The sequence below is a fragment of the Triticum urartu genome, chromosome 5A (genome assembly GCF_056163025.1).
Source record: "Triticum urartu cultivar PI428250 chromosome 5A, HENAU_Tu73, whole genome shotgun sequence".
NCBI classification, from domain to species: domain Eukaryota; kingdom Viridiplantae; phylum Streptophyta; class Magnoliopsida; order Poales; family Poaceae; genus Triticum; species Triticum urartu.
Genome location: NC_141877.1, coordinates 570090894 through 570116500, shown reverse-complemented (window position 1 = coordinate 570116500; position 25607 = coordinate 570090894). Strand labels below are relative to the sequence as shown.

At 43.3% G+C, this 25607-nt stretch overlaps 2 protein-coding genes and 1 pseudogene across 2 annotated transcripts; 1 reads left to right on the top strand and 2 right to left on the bottom strand.

The window, feature by feature from the left end:
* Positions 1 to 10976: 10976 nt before the first annotated feature.
* LOC147972947 (uncharacterized) lies at positions 10977 to 13592 on the bottom strand. Its single transcript, XM_087524511.1, has 3 exons — positions 13567 to 13592; positions 12723 to 12787; positions 10977 to 12259 (listed from the first exon to the last, which is right to left on the bottom strand). The coding sequence occupies exons 1-3, from the start codon at positions 13590 to 13592 to the stop codon at positions 10977 to 10979; spliced, it is 1374 nt and encodes a 457-aa protein (XP_087380637.1).
* Positions 13593 to 14340: 748 nt separating this feature from the next.
* On the top strand, positions 14341 to 18434 carry LOC147972946 (protein FAR1-RELATED SEQUENCE 5-like; annotated as a pseudogene).
* A 512-nt stretch (positions 18435 to 18946) lies between these two features.
* On the bottom strand, positions 18947 to 24806 carry LOC147972945 (uncharacterized). The gene is made up of 11 exons (XM_087524510.1): positions 24321 to 24806; positions 24064 to 24201; positions 23388 to 23492; positions 22857 to 23240; positions 21873 to 22803; positions 21248 to 21384; positions 20628 to 20992; positions 20196 to 20379; positions 20027 to 20110; positions 19229 to 19491; positions 18947 to 19115 (listed from the first exon to the last, which is right to left on the bottom strand). Exons 1-11 carry the CDS (start codon positions 24804 to 24806, stop codon positions 18947 to 18949), a joined length of 3246 nt encoding a protein of 1081 aa, XP_087380636.1.
* Positions 24807 to 25607: the final 801 nt, after the last annotated feature.

Here is a 25607-nt window from a genome sequence, read left to right as displayed (position 1 = left end):
CCTCCACCATATTCCACCTCGGTCATATCGTAGCAGTGCTTAGGCGAAGCCCTGCGTTGGTAGCAACATCATCACCGTCACCACGCCGTCGTGCCGACGGAACTCTCTCGTGAAGTTCTGCTGGATCGGAGTTCGCGGGACGTCATCGAGCTGAACGTGTGCTGAACTCGGAGGTGTCCTGCGTTCGGTACTTGGATGGGTCGGATCGTGAATACGTATGACTACATCAACCGCATTGTGCTAACGCTTCCGCTTTCGGTCTACGAGGGTATGTAGACAACAGTCTCCCCTCTCGTTGCTATGCATCACCATGATCTTGCATGTGCATAGGAAATTTTTGAAATTACTACGTTCCCCATCAGTGGCATCCGAGCCAGGTTTTATGCGTTGATGTTATATGCACGAGTAGAACACAAGTGAGTTGTGGGCGATATAAGTCATACTGCTTACCAGCATGTCATACTTTGGTTCGGCGGTATTGTTGGATGAAGCGGCCCGGACCGACATTACGCGTACGCTTACGCAAGACTGGTTCTACCGACGTGCTTTGCACACGGGTGGCTGGCGGGTGTCAGTTTCTCAAACTTTAGTTGAATCAAGTGTGGCTATGCCCGGTCCTTGCGAAGGTTAAAATAGCACCAACTTGACAAACTATCGTTGTGGTTTTGATGCGTAGGTAAGAACGGTTCTTGTTAAGCCCGTAGCAGCCACGTAAAACTTGCAACAACAAAGTAGAGGACGTCTAACTTGTTTTTGCAGGGCATGTTGTGATGTGATATGGTCAAGACGTGATATAAGTTGTTGTATGAGATGATCATGTTTTGTTGAAGTTATCGGCAACTGGCAAAAGCCTTATGGTTGTCTCTCTATTGCATAAGATGCAAGCGCCAAATACTTGCTTTACTTTATCGCTATGCGATAGCAATAGTTGCAAGAGCAATAGTTGGCGAGACGACCATGTGACGACACATTGATATAGATCAAGATGATGGAGATCATGGTGTCATGCCGGTGACGAAGGAAATCATGACGATGCTTTGGAGATGGAGATCAAAGGCACAAGATGATGATGGCCATATCATGTCACATATTTTGATTGCATGTGATGTTTATCTTTTATGCATCTTATTTTGCTTAGTTCGACGGTAGCTTTATAAGATGATCTCTCACTAAATTTCAAGATAAAAGTGTTCTCCCTGAGTATGCACCATTGCCAAAGTTCGTTGTGCCCAGACACCACGTGATGATCGGGTGTGATAAGCTCTACGTCCATCTACAACGGGTGCAAGCCAGTTTTGCACACGCAGAATACTCAGGTTAAACTTGACGAGCCTAGCATATGCAGATATGGCCTCGGAGCACTGAGACCGAAAGGTCGAGCGTGAATCATATAGTAGATATGATCAACATAGTGATGTTTACCATTGAAAACTACTCCATTTCACGTGATGATCGGTTATGGTTTAGTTGATTTGGATCACGTGATCACTTAGATGATTAGAGGGATGTCTATCTAAGTGGGAGTTCTTAAGTAATATGATTAATTGAACTTTAATTTATCATGAACTTAGTCCTGGTAGTATTAGCATATCTATGTTGTAGATCAATTGCTCGCGTTTAGCTCCTCTGTTTTATTTTTGATATGTTCCTAGAGAAAAATTATGTTGAAAAATGTTAGTATCAATGATGCGGATTGAATCCGTGATCTGAGGTTTATCCTCATTGCTGCACAGAAGAATTATGTCTTTGATGCACCGCTAGGTGACAGACCTATTGCAGGAGTAGATGCAGACGTTATGAACGTTTGGCTAGCTCAATATGATGACTACTTGATAGTTTAGTGCACCATGCTTAACGGCTTAGAATCGGGACTTCAAAGACATTTTGAATGTCATGGACCATATGAGATGTTCCAGGAGTTGAAGTTAATATTTCAAGCAAATACCCGAGTTGAGAGATATTAAGTCTCCAACAAGTTCTATAGCTAAAAATATGGAGGAGAATAGCTCAAGCAGTGAGCATGTGTTCAGATTGTCTGGGTACTACAATCGCTCGAATCAAGTGGGAGTTAATCTTCTAGATAAAATAGTGATTGACAGAATTCTCTAGTCACCATCACCAAGTTAGTAGAACTTCGTGATGAACTATAGTATGCAAGGGATGATGAAAACAATTCCCGAGCTTTTCATGATGATGAAATCGATGAAGGTAGAAATCAAGAAAGAGCATCAAGTGTTGATGATTAACAAGACCACTAGTTTCAAGAAAAGGGCAAAGGGAAAGAAAGGGAACTTCAAGAAGAACGGCAAGCAAGTTGCTGCTCAAGTGAAGAAGCCCAAGTCTGGTCGTAAGCCTGAGACTAAGTGCTTCTACTGCAAAGGGACTGGCCACTGGAAGCGGAACTGCCCCAAGTATTTGGCGGATAAGAAGGATGGCAAAGTGAACAAAGGTATATTTGATATACAAATTATTGATGTGTATTTTACTAGTGTTCGTAGCAACCCCTCGGTATTTGATACTGGTTTAGTTGCTAAGAGTAGTAACTCGAAACGGGAGTTGCAGAATGAACAAAGACTAGTTAAGGGTGAAGTGACGATGTGTGTTGGAAGTGGTTCCAAGATTGATATGATCATCATCGCACACTCCCTATACTTTCGGGATTAGTGTTGAACCTAAATAAGTGTTATTTGGTGTTTGCGTTGAGCATGAATATGATTTGATCATGTTTATTGCAATATGGTTATTCATTTAAGTAAGAGAATAAATTGTTGTTCTGTTTACATGAATAAAACCTTCTATGGTCATACACCCAATAAAATGGTTTGTTGGATCTCGATCGTGGTGATACACATTCTCATAATATTGAAACCAAAATATGCAAAGTTAATAATGATAGTGCAACTTATTTGTGGCACTACCGTTTAGGTCATATTGGTGTAAAGCGCATGAAGAAAATCCATGCTGATGGGTTTTTGGAATCACTTGATTATGAATCAGTTGATGCTTGCGAACTGTGCCTCATGGGCAAGATGACTAAGACTCCGTTCTCCGGAACAATGGAGCAAGCAACTGACTTATTGGAAATAATACATACTGATGTATGCAGTCCGATGAATGTTGAGGCTCGCGGCGGGTATCGTTATTTTCTGACCTTCACAGATGATTTGAGCAGATATGGGTATATCTACTTGATGAAACATAAGTCTGAAACATTTGAAAAGTTCAAAAACTTCAGAATGAAGTGGAAAATCATCGTGACAAGAAAATAAAGTTTCTATGATCTGATCGCAGAGACAAATATTTGAGTTACGAGTTTGGTCTTCAATTAAAACAATGTGGAATAGTTTCACAAAATCGTGCCACCTAGAACACCACAGCATAATGGTGTGTCCGAACGTCATAACCGTACTATTATTGGATATAGTGCAATCTATGATGTTTCTTACCGATTAACCACTATAGTTTTGAGGTTATGCATTAGAGACAGCTACATTCACGTTAAATAGGGCACCATCTAAATCCGTTGAGACGACACCGTATGAAGTATGGTTTGGCAAGAAACCTAAGCTGTCGTTTCTTAAAGTTTGAGGTTGCAATGCTTATGTGAAAAAGTTTCAACCTGATAAGCTCAAACCCAAATCGGAGAAGTGCGTTTTCACAGGATACCCAAAAGAAAAATGTTGGGTACACCTTCTATCACAGATCCGAAGGCAAGATATTCATTGTTGAGAATGGATCCTTTCTAGAGAAGGAGTTTCTCTCGAAAGAAGTGAGTGGGAGGAAAGTAGAACTTGATGAGGTAACTGTACCTACTCCCTTATTGGAAAGTAGTTCATCACAGAAATCTGTTTCTGTGACTCCTACACCAATTAGTGAGGAAGCTAATGATGATGATCATGTAACTTCAGATCAAGTTACTACCGAACCTCGTAGGTAAACCAGAGTGAGATCCGCACCAGAGTGGTACGGTAATCATGTTCTAGAGGTCATATTACTTGACCATGACGAACCTACGAACTATGAGGAAGCGATGATGAGCCCAGATTCCACGAAATGGCTTGAGGCCATGAAATCTGAGATGAGATCCATGTATAAGAACAAAGTATGGACTTTGATTGACTTGCCCAAAGATCGGCGAGCCATTGAGATTAAATGGATCTTCAAGAGGAAGACGGACGTTGATAGTAGTGTTACTATCTACAAAGCTAGAATTGTCGCAAAAGGTTTTCGACAAGTTCAAGGTGTTGACTACGATGAGAGTTTCTCACTCGTATCTATGCTTAAGTCTGTCCGAATCATGTTAGCAATTGCCACATTTTATGAAATCTAGCAAATGGATAAACAAAACTACATTCCTTAATGAATTTATTAAAGAAGAGTTGTATATGATGCAAACAGAAGGTTTTGTCAATCCTAAAGGTGCTAACAAAATATGCAAGCTCCAGCGATCCATCTATGGACTGGTGCAAGCATCTCGGAGTTGGAATATATGCTTTGATAAGTTGATCAAAGCATATAGTTTTATACAGACTTGCGGTGAAGTCTGTATTTACAAGAAAGTGAGTGGGAGCACTACATCATTTCTGATAAGTATATGTGAATGACATATTGTTGATCGGAGATAATGTAGAATTATTCTACAAAGCATAAAGGAGTGTTTGAAAGGAGTTTTTCAAAGAAATACCTCGGTGAAGCTGCTTACATATTGAGCATCAAGATCTATAGAGATAGATCAAGATGCTTGATAAGTTTTTCAATGAGTACATACCTTGACAAGATTTTGAAGTAGTTCAAAATGGAACAGTCAAAGAAAGAGTTCTTGCCTGTGTTACAAGGTGTGAAACTGAGTAAGACTCAAAGTCCATCCACGGTAGAAGATAGAAAGAGAATGAAAGTCATTCCCTATGCCTTGGCCATAGGTTCTATAAAATATGCCATGCTGTGTACCAGATCTATTGTATACCCTACACTGTTTTTGGCAAAGGAGTACAATAGTGATCTAGGAGTAGATCATTTGACATTGGTCAAAATTATCCTTAGTGGAATAAGGATATGTTTCCCGATTATGGAAGTGACAAAAGGTTCATTGTAAAGGGTTACGTCGATGCAAATTTTGACACTGATCCAGATGACTCTAAATCTCAATCTAGATACATGTTGAAAGTGGGAGCAATTAGCTAGAGTAGCTCTGTGATTGTTGATATAGAAATTTGCAAAATACTTACGGATCTGAATGTGGCAGACCCGTTGACTGAACTTCTCTCACAAGCAAAACATGATCACACCTTAGCACTCTTTGGGTGTTAATCACATAGCGATGTGAACTAGATTATTGACTCTAGTAAACCCTTTGGGTGTTGGTCACATGTCGATGTGAACTATGGGTGTTAATCACATGGTGATGTGAACTATTGGTATTAAATCACATGGCGATTTGAACTAGATTATTGACTCTAGTGCAAGTGGGAGACTGAAGAAATATGCCCTAGAAGCAATAATAAAGTTATTATTTATTTCCTTATATCATGATAAATGTTTATTATTCATGCTAGAATTGTATTAACCAGAAACATAATACATGTGTGAATACATAGACAAACAGAGTGTCACTAGTATGCCTCTACTTGACTAGCTCGTTGATCAAAGATGGTTATGTTTACTAACCATAGACATGAGTTGTCATTTGATTAACGGGATCACATCATTAGGAGAATGATGTGATTGACTTGACCCATTCCGTTAGCATAGCACTTGATCGTTTAGTTTGTTGCTATTGCTTTCTTCATGACTTATACATGTTCCTATGACTATGAGATTATGCAACTCCCGTTTACCGGAGGAACACTTTGTGTGCTACCAAACGTCACAACGTAACTGGGTGATTATAAAGGTGCTCTATAGGTGTCTCCGAAGGTACTTGTTGGGTTGGCGTATTTCGAGATTAGGGTTTGTCACTCCGACTGTCGGAGAGGTATCTCTGGGCCCTCTCGGTAATGCACATCACATAAGCCTTGCAAGCATTGCAACTAATGAGTTAGTTGCGAGATGATGTATTACGGAACGAGTAAAGAGACTTGCCGGTAACGAGATTGAACTAGGTATTGAGATACCGACGATCGAATCTCAGGCAAGTAACATATCGATGACAAAGAGAACAACGTATGTTGTTATGCAGTCTGACCGATAAAGATCTTCGTAGAATATGTGGGAGCGAATATGAGCATCCAGGTTCCGCTATTGGTTATTGACCAGAGACATGTCTCGGTCATGTCTACATAGTTCTCGAACCCATAGGGTCCGCATGCTTAAAGTTTTGGTGACGATTATATTATGAGTTTATGTGATTTGATGTACCGAAGGTAGTTCGGAGTCCCGGATGAGATCGGGGACATGACGAGGAGTCTCGAAATGGTCGAGACGTAAAGATCGATATATTGGACGACTATATTCGGACATCGGAAAGTTTCCGAGTGATTCGGGTATTTTCAGGGGTACCGAGGAGTTACGGGAATACGAGGAAGAAACAATGGGCCTCATGGGCCAAGTGGTGGAAGAGATGAGGCAGGGCGCGCGGCCCCCCTAGCCCAAACCGAATTGGACTAGGGGGCCGGCCCCCCTTTCCTATTTTTCCTCCTTCTCCTTCCTTCTCCTTCTCCTCCTTCCTTTCCTCCTCCTAGTAGGAGTCGGAAAGGGGAGTCCTACTCCTACTAGGAGGAGGACTCCTCCTCCTGGCATGCCCATAGAGGGCCGGCCGGCCTCGCACCTTGCTCCTTTATATACAGGGGCAGGGGGGCACCTCTAGACACACAAGTTGATCAGTTGATCTCTCCCAGCCGTGTGCGGTGCCCCCCTCCACCATATTCCACCTCGGTCATATGTAGCGGTGCTTAGGCGATGCCCTGTGTCGGTAGCAACATCATCACCGTCACCACGTCGTCGTGCTGACGGAACTCTCCCGTGAAGCTCTGCTGGATCAGAGTTCGCGGGACGTCATCGAGCTGAACGTGTGCTGAACTCAGAGGTGTCGTGCGTTCAGTACTTGGATCGGTCGGATCGTGAAGACGTACGACTACATCAACCACGTTGTGCTAACGCTTCCGCTTTCGGTGTACGAGGGTACGTAGACAACACTCTCCCCTCTCGTTGCTATGCATCACCATGATCTTGCGTGTGTATAGGAAATTTTTGAAATTACGACGTTCCCCAACAGTAATCAATAACATCGAAGACATGGCACGCAGCGGAGACTTTGATTATCCTTGCAGTCGATATAGCTAAAACTCCAGGTGGTTAAACCGAATCACACAGAATAAGGGAGTACCTTGCTCTGATACCAATTGAAAGTGCTAGTTATCGACTAGAGGGGGGTGAATAGGTGATTCTTATGAACGTCTTCAAAACATGGGAGTTTCGAAGACAAACAGTAGAAATGAACCTATTGACATGCAGCGGAAGGTAGACTACACTAGGCAAGCCATAGTCAAGTATTCAATGAAGTGAAAGCATGAAGACTACTAGCAGCTAGGTAGTGATGATCAGGATGGAAGATAGTATGAAGCCAAACAACAATAGAAGTCACACAATGAAGTCAAACAGGTAACACAGGCAGGCAATGACTTCACGAAGACAAACTGTAAATAAAGATAGGGAGAAGATAGAACCAGTCGCTTGGTGAGGACAAGGATTTGTTGGACCAGTTCCAGTTGTTGTGACAACTGTACGTCTGGTTAGGGACGCTGGGATTTAACTCAGAAGACCGCGTCTTCACCTTATTCCCCTTGAGCTAAGGACACTCAGTCCTCGCCCAATCACTCAGGTAAGTCTTCAAGGTAGACTTCCGAACCTTCACAGACTTCGTTCACCGGCGATCCACAATAACTCTTGGATGCTCAGAACGCGACGCCTAACCGGCTGGAGGATTCACAATCCTCAAGTGTAACAAGTCTTCAGATCACGCGGACAGAAAGACTTTAGTGATGCCAAACACTCTTTGGGCTCTGGGTGTTTTGGGCTTTGTCCTCGCAAGGATCTCTCTCTCAAATGCTTCGAAGGTGGGTTGCTCTCAAACGACAAAAGCCGTGCACTAACTCTGAGCAGCCACCAATTTATGGTGTAGGGGTGGGCTATTTATAGCCACTAGGCAACCCGACCTGATTTGTCCGAAATGACCATGGATCACTAAGGAACTGACACGTGTTCCAATGGTCAGATTTCAAACGCACGCGACAGCTTGACTTGGGCTAAGCTGACTCATCCAGCTCTGAATAAGATTTGCTCTCATTGTCTTCGCTTGAAGACATATGATTTGGTTGAGCATCACTTTAGTCACTCTGACTTTGTTCACTTGGACCCCACTTAACAGTACGGTGGTTTCTATGACTCAACAAAGAAGAAAATGAAACTATGAAACAACTATGTCTTCACGCTCCAAAGACTTCATGCGATGTCTTCTCATGTCATAGTCTTCAATGTGAATATCTTCACATACCACCATTATCTTCAATGTCTTCACACATTTTTAGGGGTCATCTTCGGTAGGTAAACCGAATCAATGAGGGACTACTACCTGTGTTATCCTGCAATTCTCACAAACACATTAGTCCCTCAACCAGGTTTGTCGTCAATACTCCAAAACCAACTAGGGATGGCACTAGATGCACTTATAGATGTATATGTTGTGATGAATCTATACCAATATAAAAAGACCCAAAGGGGCAGATCCAATTGATATCGCCCATCAAACTAAGTTAATCCAACGACCTAGACTGCTCCAATGGCGAGCATTAAACATGTTTAACGTGTAATTAATATCATACCAAATATTACACTAATCACATGATTAACACACAAATAATAGCATACCTAATATCCGCGTGCAATTAATATATTACCTAAATATTAACGTGTGTTGCACGTGCGCATTTACTAGTTATCAAAATCACGGGATTAGATGCACTTTCAGGAGGGGTGTTAGGTGGGCCGGGTGTGTCAGAGTCCTACGAGGCTGCTTTCCAAACTCCCGCAATGTCTCCCCTAGTTTGCTTTTGACTTGCGGGACAAAGAACGCCCGAACCAGTCCAAGGACGAATCTAGGGCGACAACATGGTTGCGACGGTTTGAGAGTCCATTTTGAAGATGGCCCGGCCTCGTCAATTCAGACTTCACTCATTTCATTCCTAGCATAATGTAGCAGCAGTACTAGGTTCTTGGTGCGTGGGTGCGTTAACAAGGCTTTCGTGTGAACTGCTCAGAAAGGGACTATCAGTTGGTCGCCAGCTCATGACTAGAAGCTTTTGTGCCTAGGACATATCGTATATGATTTTCACAATCAATTATCGAAACTGTAAGTGCATCTAGTGCCACCCCTAGTTGGTTTTGGAGTATTGACGACAAACCTAGTTGAGGGACTAATGTGTTTGTGAGAATTGCAGAATAACACAGGTAGAAGTCCCTCATGATTCGGTTTTACTACCAGAGATGACCCCTAAAAATATATGAAGATATTGAAGTCAAAGGTGGTATATGAAGATATTCACATTGAAGACTATGACAAGAGAAGACACGATATGAAGCCTATGGAGCTCGAAGACTTAGATCTTTCATAGTTCTTTTTCTTTTGTGTTGAGTCATAGGAACCACCGTACTGTTAAGTGGGGTCCAAGAGAACCAGTCAGAATGACTGAAGTGATGCCTAAACCAAAAACCTATGTCTTCGAGTGAAGACAATGAGAGCGAATCTTGTCCAGAGTCGGACAAGTCAGCTTTGCTTGTAGCCCAAGTAAAGTTGCCGTGTGAGTTTGAAATCTGACCGTTGGGACACGTGTCAGTTCCTTAGTGACCCAGGGTCATTTCGGACAAATCAGGTCGGGTTGCCAAGTGGCTATAAATAGCCCACCCCCTACAACCATAAACGGTTGGCTGCTCAGATTGAGAGTACGGCTTTTGTCGTTTGAGAGCAACCCACCTCGAAGCCTTTGAGAGAGAATTCCTTGCGAGGATAAAGACCTAACCACCAGAGCCAGAGAGAATTGGGCATCACTTAAGTCTTCTTGTCTGTGTGATCTGAAGACTTATTACACTTGAGGACTGTGCATCCTCCAGCCGGTTAGGCGTCACGTTCTGAGCATCCAAGAGACATTGTGGATTGCCAGTGAACGAAGTCTGTGAAGGTTTGGGAGTCTACCTTGAAGACTTACCAGAGTGATTGGGCGAGGTCTATGTGACCTTAGCTCAAGGAGAATACGGTGAGGACTGGGTGTCCTGAGCTGCGTGTTCAGGACTGGGTGTCCGGGACTGTGTGTCCTAAGGTTTAAATACCTAGCCGCTCCAACCAGACGTACAGTTGTCACAGCAACTGGAACTGGTCCAACAAATCATTGTCTTCAACGAGTCACTGGTTTCATCTTCACTTCACTTTACTTACTGTTTCTCCTTGTGAAGTCATTGTATGTTTGCTTTATCATTTGTCTTCACTGAGTGACTGCGTGTTCTGTTTGGCTTCACAATATCTTCCTACCTGATCCTTACTACCTAGCTGCTATTAGTCTTTGTGCTTTCACTTCATTGAATACTTGACTATGGTTTGCCTAGTGTAGTCTAGCTTCCGCTGCATGGTAATAGGTTTAATTTTATCGTTTGTCTTCAAAACTCCCATGTTCTGAAGACTTTCATAAAAATCGCCTATTTGCCCCCCCTCTAGTCGATATAACGCACTTTCAGAAACAACTAACTTATGAAAATGTACACGTGGACCATTTATCTAAATTAACCCTACGTTATTACAAAAATTATTAAACCACAATCTCCGAGGAAAAGATCCACATTGACCGCCGGCGATCGATGTCCCTTTGAGGTGGGCTCATGCTTTGTGATCTGGTGTTGAACATTTCACCTGTGTTGATAAAATAGATAGTGTCCTGTTCCACATTTTCACAAGCACAAATTGATTTACTGAAGCGGCTGCTAATGAAAAGCGCTTAACTATCGATCCCACCTGAAACTGGCACCCATGCACCTGCGCTGATATTCGCTTCGAAAACCTCCACCTTGCGAGTGAAGCCTATACTATATAGAGGCCATTGCACTTGTCGTCTCACCATGAGCAACTTTCCATGAGACTCGATCAAGTACCAATTGACCGAGATGAGATCATTGGGCTCATATGGCACCTCGCTATCTTCCAAATAGGTCGTGCCTTCGAGAATCATGCCATCACCGGTTCTATTTTTGAATTCATATAAGGCACGTGCGCGAGCATCCACTGCATTCAGTTCCTCATCATGGTCGTCGCCACAGTTCTCAACCTCGTGCTTATCACCCATACCATCGTTGGCCTCCAACTTTTCATCAACATCACTCCATACATCAAAATCACAATTTTCCAAGGGTGGGTGTTTGATGAGGCGCTCTGTAGTGGTAACGGTCGGTATGCCATGGTCATCAAAATCAATACTGACAGAGGCAAGGTCCTCAGCCTGAGTGATGCTGTAGAGTTTCCCTTCAAGAAAAACAATATCGATGATGAGGTTGAAGGGTGTTGTATCCGGCTTAGGCAGCCATACACCCTTTCCTGGTCGAATTAATATGATGGGATGATTAGAGTTGTTGGTCATGAGAACAACGATGTCATGAGGGCTTGACCGCAATAGCACTTTGCGGACCTCGAAAAACTCAGAGACATCACCGATGATAGGGCTCAACTCGGGGAGCGGCACCGTCGTGTTGGAGAAAGGATTGTGCAAGAAGTAGGTGTGCATGTTTTCTGCATCAGTGCGGTCAAGGGCAAGCCACTCATCAGTGGACCCAATGCATCTTGCGTTCTCCGGCAGGGAAGGGAGACGGCATGGCGCGCTGCAGCCACCGTCGGAATGTGTGAAGAACGAGCCGTCCGACATGAAAATCCATGGCAACGCCTCAGGTGTCGTCGAAACATGTTGGCGCATAGCCAGATGCCATGAGCAGCACACGGCGCGAAAGCGGGCACGGTCGGCAGCGGCCGAGTGCCGGGTACGGCGGCACAGGTGCTGGAAGCCACGGCGGTTGGCGGCGGCGACAGGGACGGCGAGCAAGATTTTAGACCATGCCGCGGAGAAGCGTGTGTGGCCAGGGGAGGAGTAGAGGCGGTCGATGACGAGGCCCAGGATGTCCTGTGGGATTTCAGACCACGGCGGAATTGTGGAGGCCATGGATCGATACCGCTCGATCAAGCTCTGGATGGCGTAACTTCTGTGCTCGGAAACACAAGTACGCAGACGCACCGCTGCATAAATATACAGAGGCTGGGACCGACATCGAGAGGGTGTCCGTGCCCGAAACGCCCGGACGTCCTAGCTTGTGCTGCCCATCTTTTTTGCATAAATATAAACATGATTCGAACTCCGATCGCGTATGCTGCTGTCTCACGACATCGAATCTGGCCCATATTTACGAAAGGACGCGTCTAGGGAGCAGTCGGGTGCTCCCTAGCGTTTCCTGGCAGCCACCCAAAAAAGGTAATTTTCTGTCCCCACTGTCCAGGATAGGAAAGTACCTGGCCCCCGCTCCCGATTCCCGCAGCCACCCATCGAGCGGTCAAAACACCTGGTCCTCCCCTTTGCCCGATCCCTCCCCCACCCCTGCGCATCTCCTTCCTCCTTTGTCCTCACCAGCCCCATCTTCTTCTCTCTCAAGCAAAGAAGGACAGCACGCCCCTTCCCCTCACCACTTCCAGATCCAAAGCAAACCTTCACAGCCCACCAATGGCGGCTTCATTGATGTTTCTTCTCTAGGCGCCTGGTTCCTGATTGCCCTGCAAAAAGGCAAAAAAAAACAAGACAAAAAGGTCAGATTTGGCTCATCTTCCAGATCCCCCTCCTCTTTCCCCACGATTTGCCTCTTCTGTAAGGCTTCAGATGTGCAAAACATTGTGTAAAAAAGCTGTGATGTTAAGCATGTTTAGACTGCTGTTTGGGCAAGTTTCAGCCCCCTGATTTGGGCAAATTTAGTCTGATATTAAGCATCATATTTCTTCCCAGGCTTCAAAATCTATTTCCAAATCTGTTGCATATGAACACATTTATAAATCTGTAGGCAAGTGCTGATAGTAAATGCTGACAAAAAAATTAGGAAAATATAATGGCTTGAGCAAGAAAAACAACTGAGCAAAACAGTGCTTATAAGAGGATGAGAAACAAACAGATCATGATCTTTCTGACGTGTTCCGGTTCTATTAATTGCTTAAAATAGTGAAAAAATAAACATTCTGTTTGAGCAAAAACAGTGCTATAATGAGGCAACTAAGTATATGTCTACACAAAACTTTGAAAACTTATGCCATGGCAAAAACATGAACACTTTTGAAACTTATAAGACAATGAATACTGACATCAATGTGGCTTATTGGAGCAACTTACAAATATAGGATTAAGCAAGATGTCGAGGCAACTCTTGAAGAAACTAGAAAAAAGATTCCTCTTGGACATTTGTTTCCATTATTCCTTGGTTACGATAGTGAAAACACACTAGAAGAAATAAATGTAACTGAAATTGCAACTAAAAAACAAGAGACAGTTGCGTAGTACAAATTACCTTTGTTGTATCATATCCTTCACCATGATCCAGAAAAAGTTGGAAAAGTTGCCAGTATACAGTTGCAAAATTATTAGTATTTCATCCCGCAAAAGAAGGAAAAAGCCAACAAAAAAATACATATACCAACAACTATCTCAGCTGTGAAACATTACTTCAAAAGCATACTGAGCATATCCAAAGACACACAAACTTGCTGCTGTAAAAGATGAAACCTAAAAATGTCAACTTAAGTTCTTTCTAACACACAAACGTAAGTATTGAAAGCAGAAATAGTCTGAATATAAAAGAGCAATCATGCCCATAATTCTAGCTTAAGTTTTTCCTAACACTAAACATGCTCTGATCTCTCTGAATTGGGAGTGAATTCCATCCTGAAGACACTTCAAAGTAGCACTTCTATGGCGGGATGCTTGCTTCCCCAAAAATCAAATGTTGCCTGCATTTAAAGAAAAACAAAAAAGGAAAATATATTATGAAATACAAAAAACAAAAAGCCTATGTTATGTTTATATGTACAAACATGGTTCATTCAGGCAAGCTCTATGCATATCCTGCAAATAATATATTGCCTGACATATATAGTTTGACTTGCCTGATTATATGGTTTGGGTTGCCTGATAGTGCACTTTGAATTGCCTGGTTATGTTCAACTGCTATCTTGTGAATCTGGTGTGCTTGCGTTGCTGTGTTGTTTGCTTGCCTGATTTTAGTGTGGTACTAGCTTGCCTCAACAACGTAAAAATTGCTTTGGTTGGTGGGTGAGCTATTGGCTTGCCTGTATTTACTGTGCTACTTGCTTCCATCCCTCTGCTGACTTGCTTTACTTTTTCCCATATTCTCAATGAATAAAACAGGTTGACAATGATTGATCTGAATGAAGTACCAGCTGAAAATAATGATGATCCATTGTACTGTACACAACATGGTGCTGGAAATGCAGAATTTGTGGCGGAATCACCTAATCCCCCTATCATCCAAAGAGTCGATGGTGCTGCTACAGAAGCAATGGAGGCAGATGGGCAGTCAAGTCATGGGGGTCGTGCTCCGGGCAGTACACAAGTACCTGCAGCTATAGCAACTGGGAGTGATGCTCATACCCTGGATGGCACAGGTGCTGCAGGTGATACCGGTGGCACTGTTGGTAATGGTTTGGGTGCTGAAAATGATGATGAAGCTTGGTCACAGCCCAAGGAGCCTTACGTGGGCATGAGGTTCGACACTTTGGAAGATGCCAAGGTGCATTACAAAGCATATTCCTTGCAAATGGGGTTTTCAATCAAAATGAATAGTTCAAGGAAGGATCTCAAAACAAGGGAGTTGATAAAACAACAGTTTGTTTGCAACAAGTTTCGGAAGCCTGATGTTGATGACGGAGGGGCAGAAAAGATTCCCGTGCTAGATGACATTGTTGAGCAAGAAAAAAATGATAATGAAGATGAGGCTATTGTCTTTCTTGATGATGATAGTAAAGGCAAAAAGAGGAGCAAGAAACGAAAAAGAGATAAAATTGTGCAAACTGGTTGCAAAGCTAAGATGATTGTGAAGGTAATAGATGGCAGATGGGAAGTGATCTACTTTGTTAGCGAGCACAACCACCCGTTGGTTGACAAGCCATGTTTGACTAAATATTTGCGATCACACCAAGGGATCCTGCCGGAAGAAAGGGCCTTCCTTACTCATCTTCATAACTGCAATTTAACTACAGGTATTGAACCACACCCACCTCCCCCCCATCTTCTAACTTTAAGAACCTGCACATGCCTACTGGTTGTGTGTTTCTTAGCCTATCAACAAGTGCCTGTTTTTGCTTGAACCATGTCACTGATTTGCTTCAAACAAATGCCTTAGTTGCTTGATAGTGCCACTAAATTGCTTACAACAGTAGAAAAAAGAAATAAATTGCCTGATTTGTTTCTGGATAGTTTCTTGCTTGCCTAGTTTTTTTGTAGCTAATGTTTACCTGTTTGTTGCTCAATGCAAAGTTTCTTGCTTGCCTAGTTTTTTTATAAAACAAATTTGGTGTTGAATGTGAACTTGCCTATGGTTAGTCTCTTTGTAGCTAAAATGTACAATAGTACTTGTTTCTAGATAGGGTCAACTTGCTTATGATTGAAATTTGTATTGCTCGCTAAATGCATAGTTACCCCCCTGGTTTGTTTTGTGTATTTTGCTCATGTGTTGCCTGGGGCATATGGTTGTAGTTGCTTGTATAGCTTCATGAATTGCCCAAACTTTGCATTTGAGTTGCCTTGCTAAAAACAGAAAAGAAACTATTTTTGGCACTGTTTTTGTGTAGAAGAAGAATTGACCACCATTGTGACTTCATGTCAACAGGTCGTATGATGCACATCATGTCAGATTTCTATGGGACAGAACTCATTGTACCTTATGGCACTAAACACATTACAAACCTCAAGACGCTCTTGAACAAGGATGATACAAAAGAAGGGGATATGATAGAGACAGTTGCTTACTTTAAAGATCAGCAGAGAGAGGATCCAGATTTTTTTTACAAGATAAAATATGATGAGGAAGACAGGGTTGAGAATATTTTCTGGGTCGATGGTGCAGCAAGGAAGGCGTACGTGGAATCTTATCATGATTGTATCTCCTTTGACACAACGTATATGACTAACATGTACAACATGCCCTTTGCACCATTCATTGGGATTAACAGGCATGGGCAGTCATTCATGTTGGGTTGTGGCTTTGTTAGGCAAGAGTTGGCATCGAGCTTTGATTGGCTATTCCAGACCTTCCTTGAGGCAATGCATAATGTAGCACCCACCAACATCATAACCGACCAAGACATCGCAATGGCACAGTCAATTAAAAAGATCTTTCCTACAAGTGTGCACCGCTGTTGCCGCTGGCATATTATGAAAAAAGCATAAGAAAAGCTTGGAGCATTGCTGGGGCGAAACCCTGGCTTGTCCAAAGATTTCAACAGCTGTGTTGACTTCAGCTTGACGCTGGAAGAATTTGAGGCAAGGTGGTGTGAGCTGATGATGAAGTATGAGGCTATGACTGACTCCCACTTCGAGAATCTATACAAGTACAGAGAGACATGGGTGCCCTGCTACTTCAAGCACCAATTCTTCCCTTTCTTGCAGTCAACTCAACGCAGCGAGGGGTTCAACGCTGTCCTTAAGCGATATGTGAACCCACACAAGTCCATTTTGAACTTTGTGAAGCAATATCAGAAAATCCAAACACACATACTAGTCCGGGAGGGTTCAAAAGACTACAGGACAGGACATTTACAGACTGAAATGTGGTCATCTTACCCAATAGAGAAGCAGGCGTACGGTTCGTATACTAGGGACTTGTACGAGAAGTTTCGTGATGAGTTTCAGTTGACTACAAGGTACAATGTGCGACCACATGGTGAAAACTTGTATCAGGTTTACCCCAATCAAGAGTGGGTTGCCAAATATGGTTCTATGGGCTATTTTGTCACGGTGGAAGCTAGTGCTGGAGACTACAGATGTGACTGCTGCAAGGTTGAGAGGGACGGCATGCTTTGCTGCCATATCTTGAAAGTTTTCAACCACCTTGGTGTTGATGAAATCCCAGCGCAGTACATACATAAAAGGTGGACACCTATGGCAATTCCCAACACACCCCCTGCTGTCGAAGAGCAACCTGATGAGATGCCACCACAATCGAAAAAGGAACTCAGGCATGCAAATTTGATGATGGATTTTGGTAGTCTTGCCCGGGTTGCTAGTGCGTCAGATGCTGCGACGGATATTGTAAAGAAACATATGCGTGGTGCGCGTCATGAAATCAAAAATCTCAACCTGTCAAAGAAGAAGAAACCGGCAGCACCAACAAGTGGGCCCTCTGGTGGTCCTCCACCATCAGTTGATGGTTCTGCACCACAACCGAGTAACTCTCAGGCAACTGGTGGCCCTGCGGTGCGTCCTGGAGGGCCTTCACAAGCCCCTTCTGGACCTGGGCAGCAGAGACCTGCTTCTGCGCCACCACCAAGAAACACTCAGGCAACTAGTGGCCCTGCGGTGCGTCCTGATGAACATGCACAAACCTCTTCTGGACCTAGGCAGCAACGACCTACTTCTGCAACGCGGAGAAAAAACGCACCAAACCTAACTGGCAACTCTATGAGTGAGGATAGACACCAACAGACAGCATTCAGGGGTGCAGCGATGCAAAAAAGGGCTGTACCACTACCCATGAGCCCTCCCACACAAGGCTGCTGGCCTGTACAGCAACTGTCAGGATATGTGCCACTGAACAGTGGAGCAGCGCCTCAACTTTCAAGGGGCTCAACAATGACAAGGCCTGTGCAAGCGCTAAGAGGAGCTGCGCCACAACTTTTGATGGATACGGCACTAGCAAGAGGGCCTGCGCGACCTCCTATGGGTCCTAGACCAGCAATTTGGCCTGCACCACAGACTATGGTGGCTATACAACCACCACGGGGGCCTAACGCAGCAAACACAACCTATGTGGCTGGTCCTGGACTGGCACCATTGCCTGCATCAACAGCAACGCTGGATGGCTGGATTGGGCAGCATCCAGAGTCTTCAACAACACAGGAAGAAAATGCCAATGCAATTTCATCTCCTACTGCGCAAGCTCCTGGTGGATATGCGCACCAGCCGCTCAGTATGGCATCTCTACATGCAGCTGTTGCAATGGTTGAACCACAGTTTGGAAGACCTGCTACCACACTTGGCCCTGCAATTCCTAGAGACCCTCCAAAATCAACAACAAAAGGGAGGGCAAAGTCAAGAAGAATTCAATCAGCACTTGAGCTGCATCCGAAAAGAAAGAACAAGTGCAGCTATTGTGGTTCTTTTAACCACAATGGTGCAAGCTGCCCGACCAGATTGGTGTAATGGTCACACAGTGACCAGATGGCTGAAAAAGATGTGTCGAATGGCATTGACGAGTTAAACTATTTGTGGGTCTGTACGTTTGAACATCCTAAACTATTATTTATGGTTTACGGTTTCTTGTGGCTGACTTGCCTGGTTATAAGTTTTGAGTTGCCTGGTTATAAGTTTTGAGTTGCCTGTTGTGTGATTTGAATTGCCCCGCAAACACCCTTGCCCCCCCCATAATATTCAAAAACTTACATACATAAGATTCTGCAATTCTATAAAATGCAACAATTCCCTGGTTATGTAATGATCATACTATTTGTCTTTCATTTGTCTTTTATGGGTTCTTCTGAATAACTTGCCTCAAAATAAAGCTTAAATTGCCTGTTTATGCAATAGAATTGCCTGGTCCAAGTTGTTATACAGGCAACTCCTCCCCCGGCACTCCAAAATTCACAACAGAGCAAAAAGAAACAACACATGCATTTTACATGGATGTAGCGCGCGTGGGGGGAGAAAAAACTGACCTATGCTAACTTGAGTATGGTTTTCCATGGAGCAGTGTTGTTGGCGTTGTCAACCCACATGTTAGTCAATTGTTTCCTGATGCTTGGAATGTCCTCAGCTGTGAAATTTGGAACAGCCCTTGCCTCCCAACCATTTGCTATCGTCAGAGCAAAAACACCACAGTCGAACCTAAACAAAAAATTGAAAAAAGAACTGGATGCTTACTCTATGTAGTATTGTGTCGCTTGTAAAAAACTGAACAAGACCATAGTTAAATATGTGAAAAAGAAGTGGATGCTTACTCATTATTTTGTTTTGGAACGTCGATGTTGGTAAGCCCAAACTCATCCAGCGAGACGCGGGAACTGGCGTAATGCTCTTTCCATAGAGAGCGAAAACTTGCAAGCATCTTCCTTGCGCAAACATCTAAAGACTTGTTTTTGAGCGTCCTCCAAGAATCAAGAGTTTCAAAACGTCGATCCCTTATGTTCACATTAAAAATCCAGTAATGATTGCCTGTTTTAGGTTTTGTCTTGTCGATGTTCTCTAACACTGGGAACATAATCTGTTAGAAAAACAAAAATTGGGTTAGTAGAAAAAAATACAAATACTAGAAACTGAACTGAAGAAGCAAACAATGCACATGCCAGTTTTGTGCTAGTGTGAGTAACTTGACAAAAACAGAAAATGCATTATCTGCTTGTGTGAGCAACCAGCCAAAAATGCACAGGCAATTTGTGCAAAAAATGTAAGCAACTTGCCACATAAAAAAACAATTAAGAAGATGCAAAAATGCACATGCCAGTTTTGTACTAGTGTGAGTAATTTGCCAAAAATAGAAGATGCATAGGCAACTTATCTACTTGTGTAAGCAAAACCAGCCAAAAATGCACAGGCAAGTTGTGCAAAAAATGTAAGCAACTTGGCACATAGAAGCGAATTTTCATGAGTGTAGTCAACTAGCCCACCACACAACACACCACCAACCCCCCCCCCCCCCCACCCTAAGAAATATTTACATTTGTGTGAGCAAAATTTTTAGCATAAAAAGTCATATATAAAAAATGCATTGGTAAAAATTAAAGGAACCATTAACTTACCATGTCTTTACAGTCCAAGCGATTCGACTTCTTGAACCGGGAAATGAGCTCCTTGCCGTTCAATTCCATGTTTAGCATCTGAAACTGATGTAAAAAAAATACAGACATGAACATGACCTTTTATGAAAAAAAGAAAAAGAAAAAAACGCAAAACTACACTATTAGTTGCTTCACGTTTTCTTACCGAGAACCTGACGGGCATCACGAGCTTCTTTGAGTCTGGTGGCAAGTTCATCATTATATTCTGTATACCAACTTCCATTACATGGCTCAAGACAAAACCTTCTTTCTTCATTGAGTTTGCGAGCTCCCTCACCGTGACAAAGTATTTGCCATATTCAATTACCCTTACGCTGCATGGGAAGAAAAAAAGAGGCATTCAGCTCACAAAATCATTCCATGAATTGCCTACCACCATATCAACTCAGGGAAAACACATAGGGGCATGGGCATATCAAAAGGATAAACTACTTCAAAAAAAAGAATTTCACACTAAGCCAAGTTGCCTGATTCTATAAATGGCTTGCTTGTAAACACAGTTTGAATTGCCTGGATAACATGACAGACCTTGCCTGGGGGAAAATGTGATATACTGTCATACCTGGTATCCACATCTGGTGACTCTTCTTCATTAATTCTTCCATGCAAAATAACTGATGCATACAATCTATTTGCTTCGGGTTTGGACATGTAGACTTTCTTCTCATTATAGTCAATGAAAGGTGACCTCTTGCAAGGAGGTGGCTTGATAATCCTTCTCTCAAATTGATGTGGATGCATCTCTCCTGAACTACTACTGCTGTAAACCTTGCTGCCTGACCCCACTTCTCCTTGGTTGCAACTTTTTTCAGGTGTTTGGTACGCATTTCCTTCTGCTTGAACACACGGTTTGTCCATGCCTTCAACCTCCAACAGATAATCATCATCGGTTATATCGATGATTGGCTGGTTATGTACTGGGAGTTCCTGGAAATCATGCTTTGTAAATGTGCTTGACCCAACATGTTGATGTGTTGTGTTGTCTGCAGATCTTGTGTGCAAATCATCTATGCCTAGATCGAAACTTGGTGCTGGGCAGTACTATCTGAAAAAGTCATTTGATCTTTCGGTGTCCCTTTGCTCAAAATGTTGTTTATCTTTATTCGCTGAGCTGTGATTTATGGAGTTGGATTGGGCATTCTTGCTGTTTGGATCAACACACCTTGCAAACAGCTCACTCACATCTAGAACATTGATTTCTAGTGCATTGGTTGTCTTCCCACTAACACGCATGAATTCATGGTACATCTCCTCCACATGAGAGAAATGGGAAGTGTTCCCCTGGCCAGTTGCTTCTACTGCTTCTGGAAACTTGTGGCCTCAGGTTGGGCAAGTACAGTTGAGCAGACAGGCAATTTCCCTAGGGCTCTTAGCAACTTTTGTTCCGGACTTTTTCCCATGGTTACAGCTTCGGGCAGGTCTTGTATCCTATTCATCTCCGTACATGACACCGGAGGGATGTTCTCTTTCTCCTTTTTATGTCCTGCATGATTTAATGGAGCAGCCTCGGGTGATGCGTTGAAATCTTGCACCTTGGCCTTCTGGATACCATTGGCTGACTGCATCACATTCCCCCGAGACAGAGGAGGCACTTGACCATTTAAGTCACCTAGTGGTTGTGTTCTGCTGTTGTTTCCTGTGCTTACTAGCACTGTGGGTCCCTTCTTGAGTTGAACTGGCCTTACTTTTGTGGGGTCCAGTGTTTCCTCTGCAGAACTTGCCTAAAAAACAGCTGGCCTTGCTTCCTCCTTAGACTGAGTTGCCAGAATATGTGATCCACTTGCTTGACATTGGGAATGAAAATTACCCGACTGCTTTGAATCTACTCCTGTAGGTACTGCCTTATCTCCAACTTTGCTGCACGGGGGTGCTGCCGAGCTTGATGGTGTACTCTTTACCACCTGTGTTTTGGCATTCCCATGGATTGCCTCTTTTGTTTTAGAAAATGCCTCTTGTTGCTGCTGGGGAGGACCGGATTTTTTCATGGCTGACTGCCTTGACTTCCCCCCTTGGCCGTAACCGGGATTTTCGGCACGATATGCCTGCAGATGAATTGCTGTTTCATTCATCACAGATGGCTCCAATACAAAACTAACAGTTTTCTTCATCTTCTTTGATGGCGGGAGTGGTGGTAGTTGGTTTCGACAAGCAGTCTTCTGTTCTGTAGCTTCATTTAGAGCACCAAGTTCTCTCATTATTTTCTGCCGAGTCGCCTTTGGGCATATTTGCTTGGGGTTGAATGTGAAGACCATATCCAAATCTTCCCCCCTCAACAACTCTTTGAACACCCTCCTCGCTTCGGTTGCCATGGATATGTCATCAATATCCAACATTTCTTTCACTTCAAAAACAGGGAAGCGTGGTTTTGGGGAAACAGCAGTTTTGAATTCTGTCATCACAATGTCTCTGATAGATATCCTATCTGCCTCATCCAATCCTTTTGCCTTTCTGTCCCTCTTCTTTTCAATCAGAAATTGCAGCGTGCATTGTTCATCATCATCGCTGCTTGCATTTTTAGCTGCGGGATCCCCGTCCCGATCGGAGCCACCATTGGTACCTGAACCACCATTGCCACCTCCGCTGTCATCCTCATCATCTTCATCCTGCTTCCCCTGCCCATCATCTTCCTTGTCTTTGTCATCCCCATCGCCTTCTTCATCGTCATCGTCCTCCTTTCCTTCGTCATCTTCTTTTTCGTCGTCCTCTTCTTCTTCATCATCATCATTGTCCTCGTTCCCCTAGTTCCGTCTTTACCTCCCATCTCAGCACTTGCCCCCTCGTGGTGATCAACCGTTTGCCGTGCTCCCTGGCTACTTGATTTCCCCTGAACTCCACTTGATCCATCATGACCGTCATCGCTATCTGAACTGCCATCGGTGTCGCTTTCATCACTACCTTCATCCCTGCCATCTCCCTCACTTTCACTGTCGGCTGCCTCGCTGTCGTCACTGTCAGAATTAAACGACTCCTCCTCACTTGGTAAGCTGTCTCTTCTGGCTGGTACTCGCTTGCCCCTTCTGTTAGACTGCCGTCTGCTTGTCTCCGCAGTAGTAGGATCTGCCTCCTTTGTCCCCCATTCATCATCATCTATCTTCCCAACCCCAGTCACGAGCTTCCCAACTGCATGTGAAATTATAGAACACATGTCGTGCACCAACCCTGTGAGCTTCTTTTGCTTACGTAAAACATAAAAGTGGATGGTAGAGAACATGATAAGTACATATCTTCTATTGAAGATTCTGAAAAAATGGTTGAATGTACAAATGGCGATAAAAAGGGGAACAACAGTGAGAGGAAAAAACAAAGTGCTAGATAAACTTACTGATTTGTCATATGACTCGGGCAATCTTACTGCAACAAATTTGGTGATGTGGTCCATACTGCCAAACAAACTATCATCCGCACACCGGGAAAACTCCGTCTTGAGCTGGTGGTTTTATAGCCAAAAGAAGATTAAAAAAACTATGAGTGACAACAATTCTGGCACTCCCATACCAAAAAAGACCTGAGAAAAATGAAGGAAAATAGTACTACTAATAGTCTGAAAATTCCTGCAACCATTATGCCACTTCCCCCTGTTGCCTACTATTAGTTGATACTGTAATCAACAAAAAATGAGGAACTAGTATGCAAGTTGCCAGTTTCCAGAACATAAGTTGCTTGTGTTGTTGTGTAAATTTGCTACTTTTCAACATGTAAATTGCTCAGACAGAAAAAAGAGCTAAAAAATGTACTACAGAAGCTACTATTAAATACAAGAACAAAACAAATCCTTCCTGTGAACATTATCCAACTGTGTGCATGGCAAACGATAGAAAGTTCGATTAAGTCTGATAACTACTTGGGCATACTTGAAAAAATATGTATGTCGCTTGCCCAAAAAGATACATTGCCTTGCTTGCTCTTTGAAAGTGAATTGCCTACTCTAAAAAAATGGTAGTGTTTCCTAAAAACAATATGACAATGATATGTATACTAAAACAGAAAAATTTAGTTACTCGCAATTGGCCATATTCTCCTGGAGCCTTCCTGTCCTTCTTGATAACTCTGGAGATTAAATCTGAATTCCAAACTGAGACCCTTGGTACCAAGTTCGGGATTGGCTCATCAACATCCAGAGAGTCTAGGTACAACAGCTGCATAGAGACACGGAGAAAGATCAAAAAGTTTAAGTTAGCTAATGAATGCAAAAAGAAAGGAGAAGGTAACTAAACAAAAGGATGCTTGAAAAAACAAAACAGCTTGAAGCACTTACAACAAGGTGGAAAACACAACAACAAACAGCCTTCTTGTTGGCACGCCCCGAAGTGAACGCAAGCTTTAATTGATCAACAACAAACTGGCATATATTGGTTTCCGTTATTCCATTGACATCCATGACCGCCGGAAAGCTCTTTGGGGAAATACTCAAACTAGTTGAAGGGGCAAGGAAGCATGAAAAAACAAGAGCTAGCCAAGCGCGGACAAAATCATCATCATGAGATCCTCCCATGTCAACGATCATCTTGCACCATTCTGTGAGGGTTGGGGAGTTCTTGGATGTGATGTTGTAAATACTGTACATTGCCTTTGTGATTTCAGGCCGATTCTCGAAGCACACCTTCCTGCCCCTGTTGGGCAAACCCCATATCCTACGGACACTTGCAGCATCTACAGGAATCTTCCCCCTTTCTGGAATGACTATCTGCGAAATCTCCGGGTCGTAATGCTTCATTATCCACTGGCTGAGATCTCCGGGCATGCTACTCGCTGCAAGGTCCAGAATGCCACCAAATTCTTTTCCGATGATGACACCCTTTTGGTCAGGAACCAAGTCCTTGTTCAACTTGAAGAGCCTTGCAGGGGATGCCCTGTTCCTACGACCCTATTGCGCATAAGGAAAAAACATAAACAGGGGATTAGCAAAAAAAAAAGGTTCATCACAACATAGGCAACTTAGGCAGCATTGCTGGGCAACTGCTCAGTGAAACTGAGGCAACTATGCAAAATACCTCAGTTCCTCCCGTCTTCTGGCGTTTTGCTTTTGGAGGCTGCTCGACGTCTGCACCTTCAACATTTTTATTCCCCGCATCTGCAGCTTGGCTCTCATTACTATTCTCAGTACTAATGATATCATCAGGTCGCTTCCCCCGATGGACAACTGCCTTAGTTCTCATACGCTTGTGCCCAGTTATTGGTGCACTGCTCCGTGGCTGGGAGATGGAAACCACATAAATCAATAAAAAATGAAAAAAAAACAAACTCTGTTATGTACAGGAAGAACATAAAACTTCCTAAGCATGTGCACACCTGTGCTTGATGCTCTTCATTCCCATGAGATGCAAGGTCGTCATGACTTGATCCAGCAGGTTCATCCTGTTTAGACTTATGACTTGTCCCAGCCATCTATTTTCTGCTGCATATTTAAAAGACAAAACAGTGAGATTCATCATAAAAAGCACATTAGAAAAATGATTCTGAAAGAACTCTATATCATCCAACGAATTTCGTTTTACTAAATTCTTACTGAACTTAACAAACAGCAACTTACAAAAAGTGGGCA

Bases quoted from the DNA above. Each gene is read 5' to 3' on its own strand.
- LOC147972947 (XM_087524511.1), bottom strand. From the start codon at position 13,592: ATGGTGAAGGATATGATACAACAAAG. The intron at 12,788-13,566 runs GTAATTTGTACT...GCCTTTTTGCAG, and splicing joins AAGGATATGATACAACAAAG to GGCAATCAGGAACCAGGCGC. The intron at 12,260-12,722 runs GTTTGCTTTGGA...ATATTTATGCAG, and splicing joins GCCATTGGTGGGCTGTGAAG to CGGTGCGTCTGCGTACTTGT.
- LOC147972945 (XM_087524510.1), bottom strand. From the start codon at position 24,806: ATGCCCGGAGATCTCAGCCAGTGGATAATGAAGCATTACGACCCGGAG. The intron at 20,380-20,627 runs GTATGACAGTAT...CTTCCCATGCAG, and splicing joins TCACCAGATGTGGATACCAG to CGTAAGGGTAATTGAATATG. The intron at 19,492-20,026 runs GTAAGTTAATGG...TTTTTCTAACAG, and splicing joins GCTTGGACTGTAAAGACATG to ATTATGTTCCCAGTGTTAGA.